This window comes from Lissotriton vulgaris, chromosome 12, assembly GCF_964263255.1.
Source record: "Lissotriton vulgaris chromosome 12, aLisVul1.2, whole genome shotgun sequence".
In the NCBI taxonomy this organism is placed as follows: Eukaryota; Metazoa; Chordata; class Amphibia; order Caudata; family Salamandridae; genus Lissotriton; species Lissotriton vulgaris.
Genome location: NC_141700.1, coordinates 163,533,150 through 163,554,317, shown reverse-complemented (window position 1 = coordinate 163,554,317; position 21,168 = coordinate 163,533,150). Strand labels below are relative to the sequence as shown.

The 21,168-nt window shown below is 40.6% G+C and overlaps 1 protein-coding gene across 1 annotated transcript in view; it reads right to left on the bottom strand.

The window, feature by feature from the left end:
* GNAO1 (G protein subunit alpha o1) overlaps window positions 1-21,168 on the bottom strand; it is a 687,967-nt gene that overhangs the window by 34,269 nt on the left and 632,530 nt on the right. Inside the window, exon 7 of the mRNA XM_086947686.1 lies at window positions 513-666. Within this exon, the coding sequence (XP_086803812.1) occupies window positions 513-666 (154 nt within the window). The remainder of the gene's footprint in view (window positions 1-512; window positions 667-21,168) is intronic.

The following is a 21,168-nucleotide window of genomic DNA, read 5'->3' as shown; positions in this document are numbered from 1 at the left end:
ACTAATAAACTTGATTGGCTGATTAAAAATATTTTTCTGCCCCACACACTGGCACCACGACTTACGGAACAAAGTGGGCTTCCTATATCAGTAACATTTTTAAAATATTCTAAAATCATTTATGTTTTATTGCATCAGTTATAAAACTGTTATTTTTGTGGGCAATCAAAAAAGAACAGATTCTATTAATAATTCTAAAGATGCTGTATAAGTGCACATGTTTAATCTTGCTCCAATTTGGGATTAGCATGTCATTGATCTGGAAGGCAGGTTATTGGTGCAAAATAGAATAATTGTAGGAATTATATGGACTTCCAACTTTCAAATGAAAACTATGAACATTGATCCATTACACTTTAGTCTCACATGGTCAAGGATTCTGTACACATCTGAGTTCACTGTTGCGATGCCTTCAAATGCAGTGATTATTACACTATCATCTTCACCATTAGGACGTTGTTTCTGGGGTTTGGGGATAAGATATACTAAACCAGTGTCTATGTGGAACATACCTGTGTATTCTGGAAAGCAGATGGTCAGAGGTGACTTCTTGATCTTCTCAGCAAAGAGATCTTTCTTGTTGAGGAAGAGAATGATGGAGGTATCAATGAAGAATTTGTTGTTACAGATGGAGTCGAAAAGCATGAGAGACTCGTGCATGCGGTTCTGGAGCCAGGACAAGCATCAGAGGAAAAGGGACAGAAAGGTAAAAAGAGAAGACAGAGAAAGCGAAAATTAGATATAGGAAAGGGAAACTGTTTGCAGCAACAACAAACATCAGAGAAATATGTTCCAAAGTGCTTCCCTATTTGCTTGACAAGATAGCATTCACAGAGAGAGGTATGTTGTATCCGCTTTGGATATCACCCAGCTGGCATTAGGAATGCTTTGGTTTCCTGACCATGACTCATGGAAAATGCATCAACATTTAGGCTTCGTTTACAAACAGACTTCAAGCACAGCAGACCAGTGGGAGTACACCTTACCAACACACCAGGCTGCCTTAAGCAGGAGCTACCTGCTGATTCAGATGAACTACTAAAACGCTTTAAGAAACAACAAACATTCCTATGTTGCGGAACACAGCAGTTGGGGCGTGGCATTTACAAGCACAGTTGTCACTCCAATCACCCACTTCTGTATCCATTATCATTATGCCCTTTTTAGTAATCAAGACAATATTTTGACCTTTTAGTGTGTCTCAACTACAGTTATGTGTGGTTACAATCTATCTGGGTTTCAGTTAAACGGTTGTGTTTTGGTGTGACATGTTTGGGTCAGAGGGAACCGTGTGTTAGTCATGTATGGATAAATCTATTCGGCTCAGGGAGGACACTTATGTCACAGTGGCCCTATACTGCATTCAAGCATTATTATTGGTCTGGGGGAAAAAAGGTGACAATCCTAATGTTACTGAAACTGTTCTGTGCCATTGCCTATGTGTCCACTGCTTACAGCATAAATAGTATATTCCTTAAACCATTTCAGCTCCTTAAAACTGTGAAATTTCTACATAGTGCCCATGAGGATGGTGCTGATGGCAGTAGCAGAGAGTAAGTGTGAGTAAAGCGTTTCGCTTAAGCTCTGTAGAGGATATATATGCCAGGGCCGGAGGGTGATGATGTTGAAACCTTTCCTTGTTTTTGAAAACTAGGTTCATGGTAAGCTTTCCCAGCAAAGGGAACTACACAGTGTGAATTTGCAAAATTGGCATCCACTTTTACAGAAGTTAGTAATAGGAGGTCTAAGGCTTCATTCAACATAAGACACAATGAAGAACACATCAGTAAGAAGGAACAGGTCTCTGCTTCCTGAACCACTAGTTTTTCTCAGAGAATTTGCTTAATAGCCATAATTCACTATTGACATTGTAGTAACTGATTTTTCTAGTGTAAGTCAACAAAAGGTGAATAACAAAAACATTGATTCAAAAATATTGTGGCATATGAATATCAAGTCAACAATATTGTTATTCGTGTGACTAAGAAGGTAAGATTTTCTTTTTGTGTTTAATATTGTTTTTAAAAAGATTGTATGTAATATTTTTCCTAAAATAAAGTTGTATGAAACATTTTCTAATTAAATTAATATATATGTATTTATTACATTAATCTTAGGTGTTAATATTAATGTAATAGTTTTCATTTTTGAGGATTCATCATTTAGTAGTGGGTTGTTGGGTTTGTAGAGGAACAGTGTGGGATATTTTATTTATAAATAGTTTTTTTATTTTACATTTTTGTTATGTGACTTATTTCAATCATTTTGTGATTTTAAAAAATACTGTATTTTTGTATAGTTTATAATTTATATGTTAGCTATTGGTTGTTTGGTTTGTAGGGGAATGGGGTGGGTACTTATTTACACTACTTAATACAATGTATTTCTTTTTTAAAGATCTTCTTATTAAAGAAGTTAAAGAAAACACAATAGCATTTACAACTTTCATTATATATACACACACAAACGTTTTATCAATAGTCGAACCCCATGACAATTCATGTCCAATAAATTTTTTTTATTTAATTTAAATATTTAACTGTTAAATATGTTAATTTCTACATTGATTTGTTATGAATTGTCTTGTTTAATTAATTATCGTATTTAATAAAATAATTTGGAAATTCTATTAGATTTATTTTGGTTTTAATTGTATTAGTTTTATTAATATTTTGTTTAACATTTTTGGAGGTTCTGCTTTCTTTGGGTAGTAGGCAGGGAAGTGCATTTTTATATTTGTTACATTATTGTTGTATTGTCGTTTTTTTAAATTTCATTTACATATTTGTTATTTTCAATATTTTTAAATAATTTGATGTTAGGTATTTAAATGTATGTTTACAGGGGGGAGGGGAACTCAAAGAAGTACGCTAGCTGGCAAACCTGTTGGTTTGTTCATGAAGACTCGTTCCGGGCACCGCAGAAGGACGATAGGTCCAAGGAGGATCTAGACTGGGAATTCCGGTTTCTTTCTCTGCCAGGTGACCCAAGGAAGCTTTTGACAGCAAACAGCCTGCCAAAACTAGAGGGAATCCCCCTCTTACATGTAATCGCACCTTAGAGAGTGCGACACATAAACCAACAACACAAACACTATAATTTAGTTTTTCTGCACCTTATACACATACTCACTTGGTCCTGAGGAAAGCCAGTTTTAAATTTAATAAGGACTGGCTGAAACATGTAGACCACACAAGACACAGGAGGTCTTAATTTGCACTCCACCGCGCCTAACTGCCTTTTATTGCTAACAGAGGCCCAGTTATTAAACTTATTTATTTACCCTCGGGTACTGGGACCTACTGTATAGCTTTTAACTTCACCTTCTCACTCACTACACTGCACACTCAGCGAATATATCAGCTCTGCAGTAATCTGGCGTCGAAGCACACCCGGGACACATTCGGTGTCACTGTGGTGGGCCCGATGATGAAGCATGCCACCAACCAGGTTGGTGGGTGAGGGCTTCATGAACAAACCAACAGGTTTGCCAGCTAGAGTACTTCTTTGAGTCCCCCTCCCCCCTGTAAACAGAGCTAGTCCTATTTTGATCATTATATATAATCCTGGGGATACGGACTAGCCTTTCTAGTCCTCGCTCTCTACTTTGATTTGGAGGTATTTAAATGTATCCTTGAAATGATTACATTGAAATTTGACTCCTTTGAAGTCCAACACTTTTGCCATAAGTGTTTTTTTATTGTTATCCTTTAATATTGTTTTTTCTTTAATCTTCTCAATTAAACTTGTAGTATTGCAAATATTTTATTTGTGATGTTATGTTTAATTTATGTTTGGTAGTTTACTTTTTTATTTATTTATATTTTTTATTATCTAAATGTATGTGTGTATATATATATATATATATATATATATATATATATATATATATATATATATATATATATATATATATATATATATATATATATATATATGTGTGGATTTCGAAATTCCTACTTTTGGCAATATTCTGTTTCGTAATATTTTTGACAAGATATTGTTGTGTCACAATTTTGTCAGACAACCTCAATTAACTGAGCCACAACAGTCAAAGGAAGGCTCAGCAAGAGCATAGCCAGAGGACACTGAAGCTTGAAGAGTAAAGTTCATTTTACTGTTTCACCATTTGTACTGGTAGTGTATGTGCTTAAAGCATGGACAGAGGGAAGGGCAGCACAAAGATCAGAAGGGGTGGGAATTTGTAAAATGTGAACCCACTCCTTCCCACATCTTCCTGGTGCTGACAATTGTACTACACAGAAGGCAAGGCAGCTTTTGAATGATATGCCCATGGCCTGATTACATCAGCTATAAGAAGCCCTATAGTGGTGCTGTAATATGCTAGGTGTGAACCCACCATGCACATGTACTGAGACCATGCAGAAGAAATGTAGACAAGGACTTTTTCCACATTCACTGGGGAATTGTTGAATGCCTGATACAGATGTAGCGCTCTAGTGTTCCGAGGGTCTCGGCTGAGCCCCGGAACCACAAGTACACATTGAAGCACCTTCTGGCCAGGCGTGGCCAGAAGGCTATAATTAAAAGGACGGGAGTCGCTCGGGACTTCCGGTCCGACCAACGTTCACACTGTGTGGTGTCCAGTTATTCATGATCCCGTAGGGCCCCATAACTGTTTCCCCCCCCCCTTGGTGCTTCCTGCACATCACGCACCCCGACAACATTCACAATCATCCATGGTTTGGAGAGAACAGCAGGAATAAATAAGTCATCCAATAGGGGCTCTACCTGTCATTTTAGTCTTTACATAAGCTAGAGCTAGTTTTCCATCCACAAACCCAAAGAAATCCCCTTAACCACATTCATGAAAGAAGGTTCTGGAACTAACAAAATGCCTTTACAGGCGCTGTCTGGATGGCTGAGAAAGGCAATGGAGTTATAATCCTCAACTGCAGAGAAATTCCATTGATATACAATGCATTACTTGACACCTGCTCTGAAGTTGCACAAACAAACTGGGTAAGAGTAAGTTTCAAGCTGCAGAAACACGTAGTAAGCTACATGAAAGAAAAAGAATAGATCTATTTTAGCTGGTTCTAGGTTAAAGCACCCAATATTGCAAAAATATGAAAACCCCCAGTAAAAACGTAAGGTGCCTAGACCCAAGCCTGAAATTATGCTGTTGACTGACTGCATGTTCTAGTCAACAGAGATCAGCGGAAGACAAAGGAGTCAAGTGCAGAATGTATGCAGGAGAGGGCATGTAGCATAAAGGAACCTGTGGTACTGTCAGTGGACACACTCAATTTCACAGCTTTCAAGAAGCAAGTCACATTACATATCAGCAGATAAAAGGAGAAAGTATAAGCGCACGTCATACAGTTTAACATGACATTGATTCACCGCAGTAGTGTAATATCACAATGAAGAACTTGTGACAAATGTTTGTCAGAAATCTAAAATAGTAGATGTCTCTGGTCAAGAAAATACGACTGGGTTATTTATCTTCTGAGAGACAATTAGGCAGCACTAGGAGTCAGCTTGAACATGTTATCTTATGTTTTTGACATCTAGGTGCTCTCCAGAACTTTTAATAACTTTGACTTCCTGACTGGCCAATGTATGGTGCTTACCGGTACTACATTTATCAAAGATTATCTTTCCAACCCTTTCAGTCTACTATCTCTGTGCATAAGTATACTTCAACCTATTTACGAAAATACTGAATTGCTTCAAATCTTTTCAGTCCAGGTCCAACTTGCAGTTCAGTCAATGAAGGATAGGAAAGGCAGTTCAAGGACTCCTTACTTTTCTTCAGAAACTTGCCATCCGAGCAATATCACCAAGATTTCATAACAAAAGGAGATAGCATAGCAGCAAAACATCATATACAACCAGTGAAAGAGATCCTAGTATGGTGGTCTGAATAAGATCATTCTATTTTGGTTTCAGAATACTTGAGAGCAATTATTAAGACAAATCCTGTAGTATTACGCTCCATTGTCGCTCATTCTACCTCCACGTCACAGCAAAAATCTGTCTTATGTATGCTTAGGTAAAATGTAGAAGTAGTGACAATAGTTTGTTTTTAAGAATGCCTTCAGATGCAGTGCCACGGATGCTCCAAAGCAAGCTACAGACTGGGCTGGTTTTGTGAATGCCAATTCAAATGTAAAACACATATGAACACTCACTCATTCTTATTGAAATTAGATCGAATATATGTTAATTTATCTCATGCATTTAAATTAGGCCTAACTTGAGGCCTTCTCAGCTTACAGGACCTCACGATTGTAGCTAGTCACACCACCAACAATCCAGTTAAAGATTTACATGGACAATTCTAATTCAAAACGAACCCAATCACAACTAGGCAGGAGGTCACTAAAGCTTAGAACTGGGTTTGGAAAAACACTGAACTTGGCCAGTGTTAAGTCAATATTTCTGAATAAATGAAGTTCCTAAACTTGCAATGTGGGAGCTATATTCTTCAAAAGTATTTGCTCTTTCCGGCACTCCTTGGACTTCTCATTAATAAAACTGCGGTAGAGTAAATCCGCCGAGCCAAAAAAATCATTTTTTTATTTTAATAATATTAGAATAAAAAGGGGCCATCTTTATAAAAGCTGCTCTCTCTGTTGCTCTGACAACAAACTAGTGTGGTTGGAGCAGATGTGTTACAACATTCACCTCTGGGAATGGAGCACTGTCTGTGCAGGAAGAGTGTCCAACTTACAGAGAATACGCGAAACTTATTGGCACAGTGGTGACCGGCTCTAACTTGCCTGCCTTTTCCTTCTTACACTTACAAGCTTGATGACTTTTAACCTCTTGACAATGATTGTCAGTGTTTGTCCTATATTTTCTTCCATATTATGGGGCTTTGGGTTTCTCAATAATGGAACAGAACTATATTTTTCAGACTGATCACCACTATGCCAGCAATAACTTGACAAATGCATGCCGTTTCTCTTTTTTCCTATCCTCTAAATATTAGTTTACTTTAATCCATGTCAAAAATATTTTCAAATTATCTCTTTCAGCAGGACCATGAAGAATGTATTGAAGTGAAAGACTCTTTAATTAGCCAAGCATGCACAACTTAATTTGGGTCTTTAACTTTGACACGCTTTCATGTGTAACATAGGTCTTTATAAAATCTTTAGGGACTACCTTTAGTTCATTGAAATGTCAACGTTCCACACACAGACCCCCAAAGCACCAAACTACATCATGATGTACCTCAAATTTAGGCTATAAATGTAGTCACTTCCAGACACTTCTCTTAGACACACTGGGCATCAGGAATCCAATGCTAACACTGACCTCAAGTCTTGTTTAGTCGTAATGGAGAGATCAGCAGTGATAGAGGTCTCTCCATTCCCGTGTATCTAAAGCCTGGTATATGCTACAGGAATTTTTACTTGACCAAGATACAAGAACCAGAGGTTGAAAATACTCTGTGATAAACAAAAACAACAGGGAGCTCAAAAGTTTTCATTGGAGCCCAATGCCAGGGTTGCGGAATACCAAGGCTGTCTAGTTTTGATTCCACCTCATGCCTCTTTACTCTGTCGCCCTCCCCTGTCTCTGTCTCACTCTTGCAGGTTCTTTTCATCCTTCCTAATTGACATTTTAACAGTTTTTGTATCTTTCTCTTCCTCCTCCCTTTACTATATCTCACTCTTGGTAAGGGTCTTATGTGTGCTGATATCCACCACATAAGCACTGAAGAAGTGGAAGGTTTGTAGATGTAAAGTTAGGAACCAAGACTGGATTTATGAATAAAGCCAGTGGGGAAATAGGAAAAATCTGACAGATATATGGAACCAGAAGTCATTGTTCACTGTCAATTTTCAAGTTTGCGTTTCAGAATACCTATGTTGAGAAATGTACCTCACATTCTATGGGAATATAGGAGGAAGTCAAAGCTATTGCATTACAATTATTTATTCACTAATTTATTTATTTATTTTTACAATTTATAAAGCGCGACTTATACCCGTAGGTGTCTTGGCGCTGTAACTCAGCTTCTTGTCCCAATAAGAACATTGTCAGGTTTCAAAAGTGGTACAGTGAGAAGGGAAATCATTGGTCAAACAACCAAGTCTTCAGCAACTTTCTAAATTGCAACAGTGATGAAGTAGATCTTATTACCATCGGCAGAGTGTTCCAGAGTTTGGCCGCAGTGTTCGTAAAACATCTATCACCCCAAGTGACCGTCCTAGTCCGTGACACTGTTAGTTGGTACAGGTGTTCGGATCTAAGTGATCTGTTGGGTTGATATAGGGTAACACTGACAATAAAATAAAAAATTAAACAAAGAAGGTTTGAGCTAGTGGTGAAATTGTTCGAGGGATGATGTTTGCCAGAAGCAGATTTGTGACACCTTGGCCATGAAATGCTACCTTTAGGGTACGTTTCACTGCCATGACTAACACAATGGGTGACTGCCCACATGGCGTTTAGCACATCCTAATGGCGTTTAGCGGACTCTAAAAGGGTAAGAAATGACAGTCAAATATGAACTTGAGAATCATTTACAAATAGACAATGACGTGTTGCATCCTGAAAGATTGGCTCAATTCCAGGTTTGCGTGGGTATGACTCTGGGATTCTAGACATTGCCTTTTCCCCAGCTTTGCCCCCATTTCGTAAGTATGAGAAATATTTTTTGTGCCGTAATTCGAAAGAGAGGGAATGGTCACATCCTGCAGTGAAACAACCTAGAATAATACACAGAAAAACACGTCAACATTTCTGAGATCACCATCAACAGGGGATGATGGCACCTCAGATCTTTACATGTGCACAATGGTCATGAGACTCCAACAAAACAGGAATGATTAGAAAATAATTTTCAAATCATTAGCACTCAAGTCACCACAATGCAATAGACCCCTCAAACAGCTGTAAGGACAAGAATATAAGGTGCAGCTGACAAGACAAGGGATGTCTACTAACAAGCGATTTAATCAAATTGTAGCAACCTTACTTTCTTGGAGGTCAGTGTGTAGCAGATATTTGTCTCAATCTACTTTCAATCAAGTAGCTTTACCTCATTTTGAAAATACTATCAATAAAGCAATCTTCCATAAAATATTAACTCAGTGACCCAAAACATTCTGTCAGTTTTGACAGGCCACCACGAAAAAAAAAATTCATTTTTTTCAAGATGCTGGAAGACATCGATGTAAATATGATGTTGAAGCTGAGAAGAATGCTGAAAGGTTTATTGGAGTTTTTCACTGAGGGGAAGAACCCGATTAAGCATAAAGGACATCTCTAGACATAGCATGAAACCAACACAGTGAACTGTCACACCCATTCACCACTGTAGTCAACATTTCATCACATGCTCAGATATCAACTAACACCAGCAAAACATCTGCAATTTTACATTAAAACACAGACAGATGAACAAAATAAAATAACATGGCAAATACGAAGCTGTGTAGGAGAGGTGTTTATTCAGCCCTGACAAAGCTGGCCTGCTCGTCTTCAAACACTGTCTGTACCAAACAAATCCTTCCTGCCCAGTGAACCATTGGCCCTCATTTCAACTTCTACCAGCCTGGTTGTCAGCACTGTGACCCTCATGAATATCAATATTACTATTCCTGATTCAATATCATGCTCCATCTTTCTCGTTAACCACTCTTATTTTTTTATATAATCATCCACATAATTTAAGTTCCACATCCATCACCCTTGCACACGTCAGTGCTTCTTATATTTGCTATCTTTATTGGTAACAAGTAATCTGATAGGCATTTTATTACATTAAATATGTTACATACCACATCGTTTTCTTATTTTTGTTTTCACACACTTTAACCAACTCTAATAATTGTAGACGCAGATTGTTTCGTTTCCATCCTAATGCCCGACTCCTCGTTCGGCCGAGCCTGCCAGACAGAGAAGCAGTCTGGTTGCACAAACTTGCACTGGGCTTAAAGCCCACTCAATTACTTACCATTGCTTGGCTTTGTTTATCATTTTATTGCTTATTCGATTGCTTGCCTTGACCCTTCCCTAGAGCATGGCCTCTTTACTTGTGTCCTTTCGATGCTCATTTTTAGTTATTTTCTTTTTCATTTTTGCTTAAGCTCTCCATGAAACTGCATGTTTTTTCCAGCTGTCTTCCTCGTGTGCTTCTCCCACCCGTCCTCTGGGCAGTGGCGGCTCCTCCGCTATGGCGAAGGAGCGTCACCCAACTGGTTTTTAAGCAGTGCCAAGAAGAAACATAAAATGATAATCACTTTGAGTTATTATTATTTTATGCTTCGTGTTCTGCTGCTTTGCGGTCGTGCCTGCTCTGCGAGCAAGGGGGGGGGGGGGAGTTGGAGTGGTTTGCCCACTCTTAAGTGTGCAATGACTGTTTGGTCAGCCCTCTCAGACCGCCCAAACCAGTCATGCGTACTTTCCTCGTTCTCCATGCAGGCTGCATTACACCCGCGAGCTATGCCGGCGCCACTGCCTCCGTGTTAATCTCTCTAGTCCCTGTGATTCTCCAACACAACCCCCGTTGCTGTCTCTTGCCAGTGGGATTCTCTCTTCCCAGCTCTCGGTGTTGCTCTTGCCTGTGTTCTTCTCCCGTTGCCCAGTGTTGGTCTCTCCCTTGTATGAGTCTCCTTCGCCTTCCTTATCTGTCCCTTTCTCGTGTGCTTCTCTAGCCTTATCGCTCACACCCCATCCCCGATCACTCCAACCTGCATCTACATTGCCCACGCCTCCCCGGTTATATTTTTTGTTTCATTTTTGTGTTGAGGGCAGGCAGCAAATGTCTGCCAAGCTTTCCGCTTTGGAAATCATTCATGCTTTTTCTTTTTCATATTTTTTATTTACTAAACAATCTTAGACTGGTAAAAATAAAAAAAATAAAAAACCATTTGCCCACCTCATGCACGAGACATTCCTTCAAAATAACATGATCACATCGGTGCACTTTGTTTTTTATTCCTTCTTTTGTTCATGCTTTGCCGATGCTGTACAGTATGAACAAAACGCATTGGCAAGGCTAGAACTATTGGCTTTGCCAGTGCTTGTTAACGGAACTCCTGTATTGTTTTCGTATCTCAACAGCGAACCTCGTGCACACTGGTAACATGTTAACATCACATAATAAATCAAATGGTGTCGTGATGGCTACATAATGTAAAAAAGGAATTATAACACCACAACTGTGACTGGTGTAAGGTCCATTATACAGTGCGCATATTACACACACACACACACACACACACCCACACACACACACACCACACACACACACACACACACACACACACACACACACAGTCTTTGAAGGCCACCATTTTATTGAATATCATGCCAGATAACCAGGGAACCACGTTAGATGCTACAACATCTACAATATACTCATAGTAAAAGCAAGAAGACATTTTTAGGTCTGGCTAAAACAGCTAAATAGTTTTGCACGCCTCATAATTTCCCAAAAATTCACAATATAAATACATCATTCTAGACATATATACAGGGGCTTCCGGTCAGCCCTCTTCACTCATTAACCATTTATGCATCAGTGGCATTTAGCTTCTGCCCAATACAGCCTACAGAATGGATTGTCCCGGGTAATCCACTGCCAGTCCTGCATTACGAGCGACAGCCTTTCACCTGCTCATATGTGCAAAAGCCCCACAAAGGAGTGGAGCTTAATGCCAGGCCTTGGGGGCCTGGGCAGTTGGGGCACTCATTTATTGTTATATATTTGCTTGCCAAATTCCTTTGACTAGGATTGCAAAAAAAGAATTTAAAAAACCATTACACACTTGCCAAGACCAGACATTTTGACATTGTCAATGCTTGTTTTTCTGATTTCATGAAAGCAGCATTGACGAATGAGCAATATGACGAAATGACTTCTGTAGAGCCTATGAAGTACTATACATTTCTGTTCTAATGTGAGGGTGAGACCTGATACTAGATTTGTGCCTACGTCACACAGGCACAACAACATGCAGCCATCAACTGAGGAGCCAACTCTTTGAAGATGAATTGAAAGCCCACCTGGGCCACAGAATGATTACAAAACTCCTGTAGATACAAACTAGGAAATTAATTTTTGTAAAATTGCAACTGGTATCCTTATTTCACTAGTAATTTCCCGACATCCATCATAGTCTTAGCTCATGCAGTAGTAGTGGTCACCTGAGACACCGATATGCAAGCTGATCTCTCACCCCCCCCCAAAAAAATGACACTACCTGGTGCTCTCAAATGGTCTATGTATACCTGGTCCCAAAATGGCGCATGGCCTTAATTTATTTACAAACAGTAGTGAAATAAGTGATCCAACATCCAAGAATTGAAAAAGTCAATATAAATGTAATGTTAACAGCATGACAGAATGGCTTCTCTATGCCCCAACTGACTCAAGGAGGAACATTCTGTCAAAGGTACCTTGATACCCTTCCAAACAGAAATAGCTGGTAGGTGCGTGTTGCCCAGAATGAGCATGACATTTACGGGTACAAGATCCTTGCATGGTATATTATCAGGATATTAGTGGTCATCAAAATGTTCAATGACCATATAGAGGTACTGTAACTCTAAGGTGACTTGTAAAATACTTAGAATGTATGGTAGAAGATATATTTCTTATAATACATGGTCACATCATAACCCTTCCACTAACAATACTCAATCTTTTACTCCTTTATATGAATTGTATGATTGCAAAGACACAGAATAAATGTGGAATGTGTAGTGCATAAGTACATATGGCAATATACGGTCATTTGTTGCAAAAGCATGATATACCTTTTACTGTAAGTCACTTTCAAAAGTTAGGAGTAGTTTATAACTTGTGGTGACATACAGCGAGATCCCACTATCATGTAACGAACTATGAAAAAATGTAACCTACTGCTATAAGTGTCTTCTTTCTCCAAATGACAGTTCGTTGCAGTGAAACCATTCAGAAGAGCTGAGTAGCTAGTTCACATTTTCATTGTTTAAGCAACAACTGTAATTCTGCTCCATGATCTGCCTTTCACATGGTCTGTTGATTCTTGTTCAACTGTAATCAGAGACGTCACTTTCTTATTACAGGCAAGTAGTGGAGTCTGGTAAGAAATAACCCACGTAGGAAAGGTCATTTCTAAGTCTTTACTGCATCCACCAATACCTAACACAGCCTCTTCTGGACAAGCCACAAACCAACCGATTCCTGGGTGTCCAGGACACCCCAAGATTCCATTAGGCCGATACAAGACAGGTTACAGAACCTCCCCCCCCCCCCAACAATTTAGTAACAAGAGAACTGGAGCAATAGTACAAAGTCTTATGCAACCAAAAACAGATTGAAAACGTAAAAGAAAATTCAACGCCAAACGTTTTCCGAACAGTTACGTCAAGGTAAAGATACTTTGGGGCAGATTTATGTTAACTGGCGCATCCCCAGGAATGCGCCAGTTAATGTGCGCCACAGCTCCGCCACCCATGGTGCGCCGCATTTACTGCTTCAAGCAGGCGCAGGCTTTTGACGCAGCATGGGCCTGTAAGTGACTGAGTGAAATCTTATAGATTTCACTCAGCCACTTTTAGGAGGCGTTCTTGCACCTGTTCAAAGGTGCGCCAAGGCCCAAACAGGGAAAGTGTGCCCTCTTTATAATAGAGGCCCAGATTCAATAAAGGTAAAACGTAAGTCTAGTTGCGCATAAGGGGCATATTTCTTTCTTGCATAGGCCCAGGCTCAACAGGCGACTCTACCTACATTCATTGGTAAAAATGGACAAAGAATATTTTCAAAAGAAAATATTTAAAACAAAAGCTTATGGTGGGTACCTGACAAATAAGACACCAAGTCTATGGGAGACAAGTGTGGTACACCAGTGTTTAGTAGGAATAATGCACAGCGCCGACTAGCAGCTTCCTCGTGTCATGTTCTAGCACTTGTTGCGTGCCATTGGGTGAGCACTTGGTCTGCGCACTGGGACCTCCTCTTAATGCACCTCGAGCAGTAACTCCACACCTCCAGGTAGGGGCATGCACAGGCAAGATCTGGAGGACGAGAAAACCAGCTTGTCGCTATGTTACTATGCAATTACCATTTGTGACCTAGAATTTGCCAATAGTCACCAAGGGCTTCTGCTCTTGTTCCTGGAAATGCAACAAGTGCACTTAAACACAGGCACCCTGGGACCTGCACCCTCCGGAGCTACTTTTAATGTTATTTACACTGAGACCAGCTCGAAGCAGTGCCGCTTATCCTTTTTTATGCTGTGCTCTTAACAAATCTTTTTAAAACAGTGACACACAACATTCTCAATTTGTTCATTTGTGGTTTGGGTGTATCATTTTATCGACATAAGCCTTGTACAAGATGCTCAAAGCACGCCTCCGCCCCACCCCAAAAATCCCAATATGCTAATTACATTCAAAACAAAATCGCCTCAACAAAGCCCAGAGTTAAGGTTAACAAACCCAGAAAGAAACTACACATGCTCAGACTAAAAGAAAGCAGTCTCTTGCCTCTACCCGACTGACTCCATATGACAAACAAAAAGCGCTGCTGCAGAAAAAAGTCACAAATGCATGTAGTGACTTGTACACTCATAAAAATGCAGTATTTTAAGGAGAAAAACTGAAGGACCTACATTTTGGGATCATGGCTCCGTTCTTTAGGAGTGGACACTGCCACGTTCAACCACATGGTATACATCAAAGAAACCTACAGCACAAATCACTTAAACAAATGCACACAAGAGGTTTGTACATTCACACATCTGAGGTGCACGTGTGGTAAATTTTACTAAATGTAAACATTTGCTAATCCACTATGCGGCTATTTATCATCCAGCTGTTCCATGGGACATTAGAAACGAAAGAGACTAAGTCTTTTAGTCACTAGATTTACAGAGGCAGAAACCTGGCTTCCTTCCCTGGACCCTAATTGCAAAGGTCTTCAGGGCCATCCCACCTGCTGTGATCCCCACAAGTCCCTCTTCTGGGCAACACAAGTGCACAGCAGGATTTGGAAGAGGTGAGAGACCAGCTTAGGTCTGCATTCTAGGAACAATACACTAAGAGCAAGATGTATAAAACAGTTTTACTCATTCTGTGTCTATGGGAAAATGTGTTCATACATCTGGCCCTAAACCTTTCCTGGCTTTCTTTGCATGACCACTGCTTCTCCTGGCTCTGCAAGTATCACTCAGTGGGAAGTTACGCAATAGAGATGTTCTCTTCCATGACTGTTCTTGGGTGATAGCCTACAACTCTTCAGACACCTTGTAAAGATACAGTGAAAATAACACAACCGCACACCACATCATTTCCAACAAACAAAGCATCCCACACAAACTCCATGCACCAGGTCCCAACACACGAGAGTAGGAAAAATAACGGTGGCTGTTGAGTCCGGTCTCAGGCTTGTTGCGGCTAACGACAAATATACACAATATGAATCAACTAGAGCAAAGTCTACCTCTGGGGACTAGGGAAACAAACTGGGGGAGAGACTCCAAAAGTGGAGGAAGAGAAGCATTTGGAAAAAAGTGATGACTGTCCAAACCTTTCCTTGTACTAGTGTGAAAAGAAATAAGAAAAGATCCTAAAATGCAGTCAACTTCGAACTTGTGGACGTACAACAGGATGAAAAAACATGCACTTACTCCAATGTAGTCTTTTGGAGAACAGGAAGTCCTTTCACAGCAAATGCAACATGTTAGGAGATCAGTACCCATCCAAGCAAACTAGATAGGACAGCAAGACGCACATCATCCTACGTGGTAGCGCCTTCCATACTGGCCCCAAAAAATACCTTAAAATGTCCAAAAATTTAAAGGAAAATGCTTTTGGTAGGTGTAAAACAAAAATAGTATTGCCATAGATTCCTAAACCGTTACTGTCTGGATATGTCAAAAGAAGGCAGAGGTAGGAGTAAAACGTATAGATGAACAGTTGAATCACAACAAGAAATACATCACAAGCAACTGATATTACGTCTAGGCGTTACAACTGTGACTAATTGCATTTTGGGGTTGTTACAACCAAGAATTGTGAAACTTGGGACCACAAAATTTCATTGAAAACATGCCCCCTAAGTTTTGAACTGGTGTAGAGCCAACATGTGTTAATCTTTTTTTAAACTCTCTCCTTTACTGTTCCATCATGTCTGACACTTTCAGCACTGCACATCACTAATTTTACTATTGTAGAACCATAACATTTTATCAATATGAGATTAAGAACATGTGTTCATAAATCTCATGGGCCAGCATTTTTCAGGTGTTTCTAAATAATATTATGGGTTAATGTTTGTAGTGTTTCACATCCTAACTGGGCATACTACATCACCTGTTGGGTGCTGCTATCCTGAAACTGTTATCATTGTCAATGTCAGTCCATAGGATCATTGCTTTTCCATGTATACTGGTATCTCTAGGTTTCCAGAAATAAAGGGTTGCCCCATTTTCTGTGTAGTCAAGTGACCTTGGGCAGAGGTGGCAACCCAAAGACAATGCCATGGTCAAAGCTACCTCAGTTATTTAGTGTCTGATTCATAGTCAGGTTCCAGTGGTTGCTTCTGTGTCCCTAGTAGCATTATCAGGGTCTCCTTCAAACATCTGCAAAGGCTGCACTCTGCACATAAATGCCTGCTTTGAGAACAATGATTAAAATCCTGTAAACTGGAGTTAAATATACATACTGCCAATAAACTCCTGAAAGTAAATTTGTAGAGCAACAAATTATCCCAGTTAATATTTCGAAAAGCTACCATGGATCCAAAATATACAACCGGGCCATCTACATCTAGACACTTTCACAAACATCTTCACTGATCAAGTGACAAGCCTCTTAAAAGGGCCATAAATCCTGCTAAATGGATTTTTTAAATCAGATGCATGTCTTTATCTTCAGTAGCTTCAATACTATGGAACTCAGTACCTCATGTATTCCACTGCATGCCTGAACCACCCGCTCATGTAAAGCAACTGAAGAATTGCTTCTACACCCAAACCTCCTACAAAAGACAGCCATGCACCTCACAACCCTGGGTCTCTAACTTCCTGAGGTACAAGTGCTTTGTAGCCTATTTTAGTATTTGATATTGTTGAAACGTTGGCCACCTGCGGCCCATGCAGGTAAGAGCGGTGGGACCGGGTTAAAGGGGGAGATTAGACAGACGACCAAGAGGGAAAAATATATAATATAATATATTATAAAGATATAATTAATTAATTTCTCCTCATCGTCATCTGTCGAAATCAACCTCCCACCCAGCCCCACCGCTCTTACCAGCACAGACCGTGACAGCCGTTGGCCTTCTATTATGCCAGTGAGTAATTTCTGGTTGTATGACAGAGGCTAAACCACGCATGTCTCTACCACGCGATCTGAACCATTAATGCGTTTTATCCACACATTCCTTTACCATGCATGCTTTACCACGCAATTTCATTGTAAAGGTATGATTGTTAAGAGGGTATGCATGGTTAAGATCGCTACTACCCGACACTCCCTCTCCAGCCTTACCCCTAAAATTCTATCCCCATACCTCACCAACTCCACTCTGAGGCCTAAAACCTTCCCTGCCCTTAAAACGAACCTCCCCCTGCCCTGAGGCCTAAAACCCTGCCCTCAGCCCTCGCCCTGAGCCCTTAAACATAACCCCACGCTCTCCATAAAACTACCCTAACCCCTTCTACTGCCCTGTGGCATAAAACCCTGCCCCCAATTAAAAATGTACCCCCAATCCCACTGCCCAGACTAAAACTGCCACATTCCTAAAGTCACCTCTAACCCAGGCCTTAAAACTACCCCTCCCCCTGCTTTGAATGCCAAAACCCTGCCCCGTTCCCAAAGTACCATGAACCCCCCCGCCCTGAGCCCTAAAAGTGACCCCACTCCTAAAATCTACCCAACCCAGCCCCAGATCCACCTACCTGTCCGCATCTGGAGCTTCCTGTTTCAATGTTAATGTTAATGTTAAATGAACTTGTAACGCGCACGGCTGCCCCAGCCAAAGGGCGTACCGGCGCTTGCTGTAAGAGGTGTACCAGTAGTGAGTGTTACTTCTGTCACAGTGAGGTAGTTGTACATTAACAGAAGAGATGGGTTTTTATCTCTTTCCTGAAGGGTAGTAGCTCCTCAATTCTTCGAATATGGATAGGGAGTCCATTCCAGAGTCTTGCGGCGAGGTGTCTAAATGACCTACCGCCCATTCTTGCTAGCTTGAAGTGGAGCACTACTGCCAAGTTCTGTCCTTCTGAACGCAGCGCACGTCGGGGGACGTACGATGTGAGAAGAGGACATAGCATGGGGGGGAGGCAGTTTTAAGGATTTTAAATGCAAGACAGAGGGTTTTATAGTGGATCCTTTTTTCTACGGGAAGCCAATGGAGTTTCATGAGGACAGTGGACACTGACTTATAGCGTGGGAGACCGGTTAACGCTCTCGCTGCGGCCTTCTGGACTCGCTGGAGCCTAGCTTTCTCTGCTACATTTGCCCCTAACAAGAGAGAGCTGGCATAGTCCAGTCTTGACAAGATTGCTGACTGCACCACAATTTGGCGGGTTTGGTGGTCAAAATTTTTTAGAATCGGTCTAAGATTGCGTAAGATACCAAAACAGGTAGCTGCCACCTTTTTGGTATGATGGGTAAAGACAAATCGGTGTCCACCCAGACTCCCAGATTTCTTACATGGCCTTTACATTCGGGAGGTTGGCCGAGTGTCTCTGGCCACCAGTTGTTTCCCCAGTTCGTTGTTTCTTTTCCCACCAGTAATACTTCCGTTTTACCGGCGTTAAGCTGGAGACAGTTCTTTGTCATCCAGCTAGTGATGTCGGTAAGCGTCTGCTTGAAATTTTTTGCACTAAGACCGCTTTCATTGTCCAGTGTCACCACCAGCTGGGTATCGTCAGCGTATGTCACTAGTGAGAGACCATGTTTCCTGGCTATTTCTGCCAGGGGTTGGACATAGACATTGAACAGGGTAGGGCTCGAAGCTGACCCTTGGGGCACACCCTGTTCAATGGGGTGTTCTTTAGATAAAAAAGGAGGGGTAGAAACTCTAAAGGATCTGCCCGAAAGGAAAGCTTTGAACCATTTGAGGGCAAGCCCTGTTATTCCTATCCCCCAATGCTTCCTCCTCTTCTCCCCGCCCATCCTGAACACTAGACCATTATCTGCCATTAACACGCATATGCGTGGTTAAGGCAGATACGTGGTTCAGGCAAGCGTGGTTGCGCTTGCATTTGAACGGCACGCGTGGCTCTGCCTGTGTTGTTCCAGCCATTTCTTGCTTTAAAAGATACTACAGTACAGGAGGTAGGCCAGTGATCAGGTTATTAATAAATGGGAAAATACTACAAACAAATTATAATACAGTTTCAATGATTGATAATCCCTCAAAAATAAAACAGTAAAAAAACACGAAAAGGCTGCCATGATGCAATGAACCTACTTCCCCGACAGACTCTAGTTAACCTATTTTCGGCAGAGGCATGATACATCTTTATCTCCTGATAGCAAAGCATAATTAAGAGACAATCTGAACATTAGCTGCTGAGCACATATTAATGAGGCCTGCTACAAGGAAGTTATTTCAGTGAAAGTGGGAATATATCTATTATCTGGGAGGATTGAATGGCTAAATTAAGCCTGGGTTATTCCACACAACATTGAACGTGTGTGCAATGTATTTCAGGTGTCACCAGACCTGCACTGATGAAATCCATTACTTTTTCCCTTTGGCAACTAACCCAATTTCTCAAAAGAGAGTTAAAAATCCCCCCAAAAAGGCAGGAAATATGCCACACCTTTGTGCAACAGAAAAGACTATACCATAATCGGGAAGCATAAAATGAATGCAAACACGAGCATTTCTGAATTTGAGAAGTATTCAGAGAGAGAATGTATTGGGGAAAAAGAGTAGAGGGAGGATGTTCAGCTACTCAGCAACATGACCAGTGACAATGTGCAGATGAAGCTCAAACTTTCACTAATGGTCCCTCACAATCAACAGAGCTATGTTTATACAGTGCACAAACACTTGCCTCACCCTGAACTGAACTAAGCCAGATTGTTCTACAGCAGTGGCTCTTAACCTTTTGATTTTAAGTGGACCCCACTTAATCATTACTGGAATCTGATCCCCCACCCCTACCAACGATTATGGAAATGGCGGAACCCCAACCCAACTGAATCATTATTGGAAGCCAGGGACCCTGGAATAAGCAATTTCGATACTTTGAACTGCAAAACAATACACAGAAATATGAGGAACATTCATGAAACAAATACACAAATGCTTGAATGTTTTAGTTATCTCGCAGTTAATAAGAAAATAAAAATTATAATTTTAATAGAAAGCTTGGGGCTTTTGTAAATTCTATTGAGGCCATCCATTGTCCATATTATATTCGGTTTGTTGCACTTGCACTGCTCCCAGAAATCAATCTGTAGATACCAATTTATTTTTAACCTCAAATTTTATATTCCTTACAATTTACAGAATGTTTTAAAACTTTTAATTGTATTTGTTTATTTATAAACACTGTATTAATCTGTAAGTATTATTTCATTTTCTAAGCTGTCGCAGACCCCTTGAGTAGGCTTTGCAAACCCCAGATGTCCCAGGTCCACAGGTTACTGTTCCACAATATAGATGCACACATTTTTCATCTTCACAAATGGCCAGCATGTTTTTACTTTGATTCCTCAACAATGCCTTTCATCATATGCAATTCTTACTTCGTATACAATCTTGACTTCCTAGTCTTATACTTGCCTATTTACCGCCGTTACAGATGATGTGCCCTCCCACTGTACTGTCCCCATCTTCACCTTTTATCCTCACTGTTTAACCTCGCTCCCTTTGCAATGCTTATTTCTATTTTTCCTTGCCCATTCTTCCACTCAACCTGTATTTTCTTCCAGTGCCTCCTTTGTATCACCTTTTCCCTCTCCACATCTGAACTTCTCCCCTTACCAACCTCCAAATGTACCCCAACCAAACAGGTCACTCCACTCGTCTCACCCAACATTTACTTCAGCTGCTCTCCACTCTCTCTCATCTCCCGCTTTATATTTGCTTCCATTTTAGAACCTGTACTTCTGTTCACGCTTTCCCTAATCTGCCCCCCTTTTACACTGCCTCCAGATTTCCCCAGGGTCACGGCACTCTTGTGTGGTAGAAACTATGCAAAACAAGAAAAACTGAATTCTAGAACAACC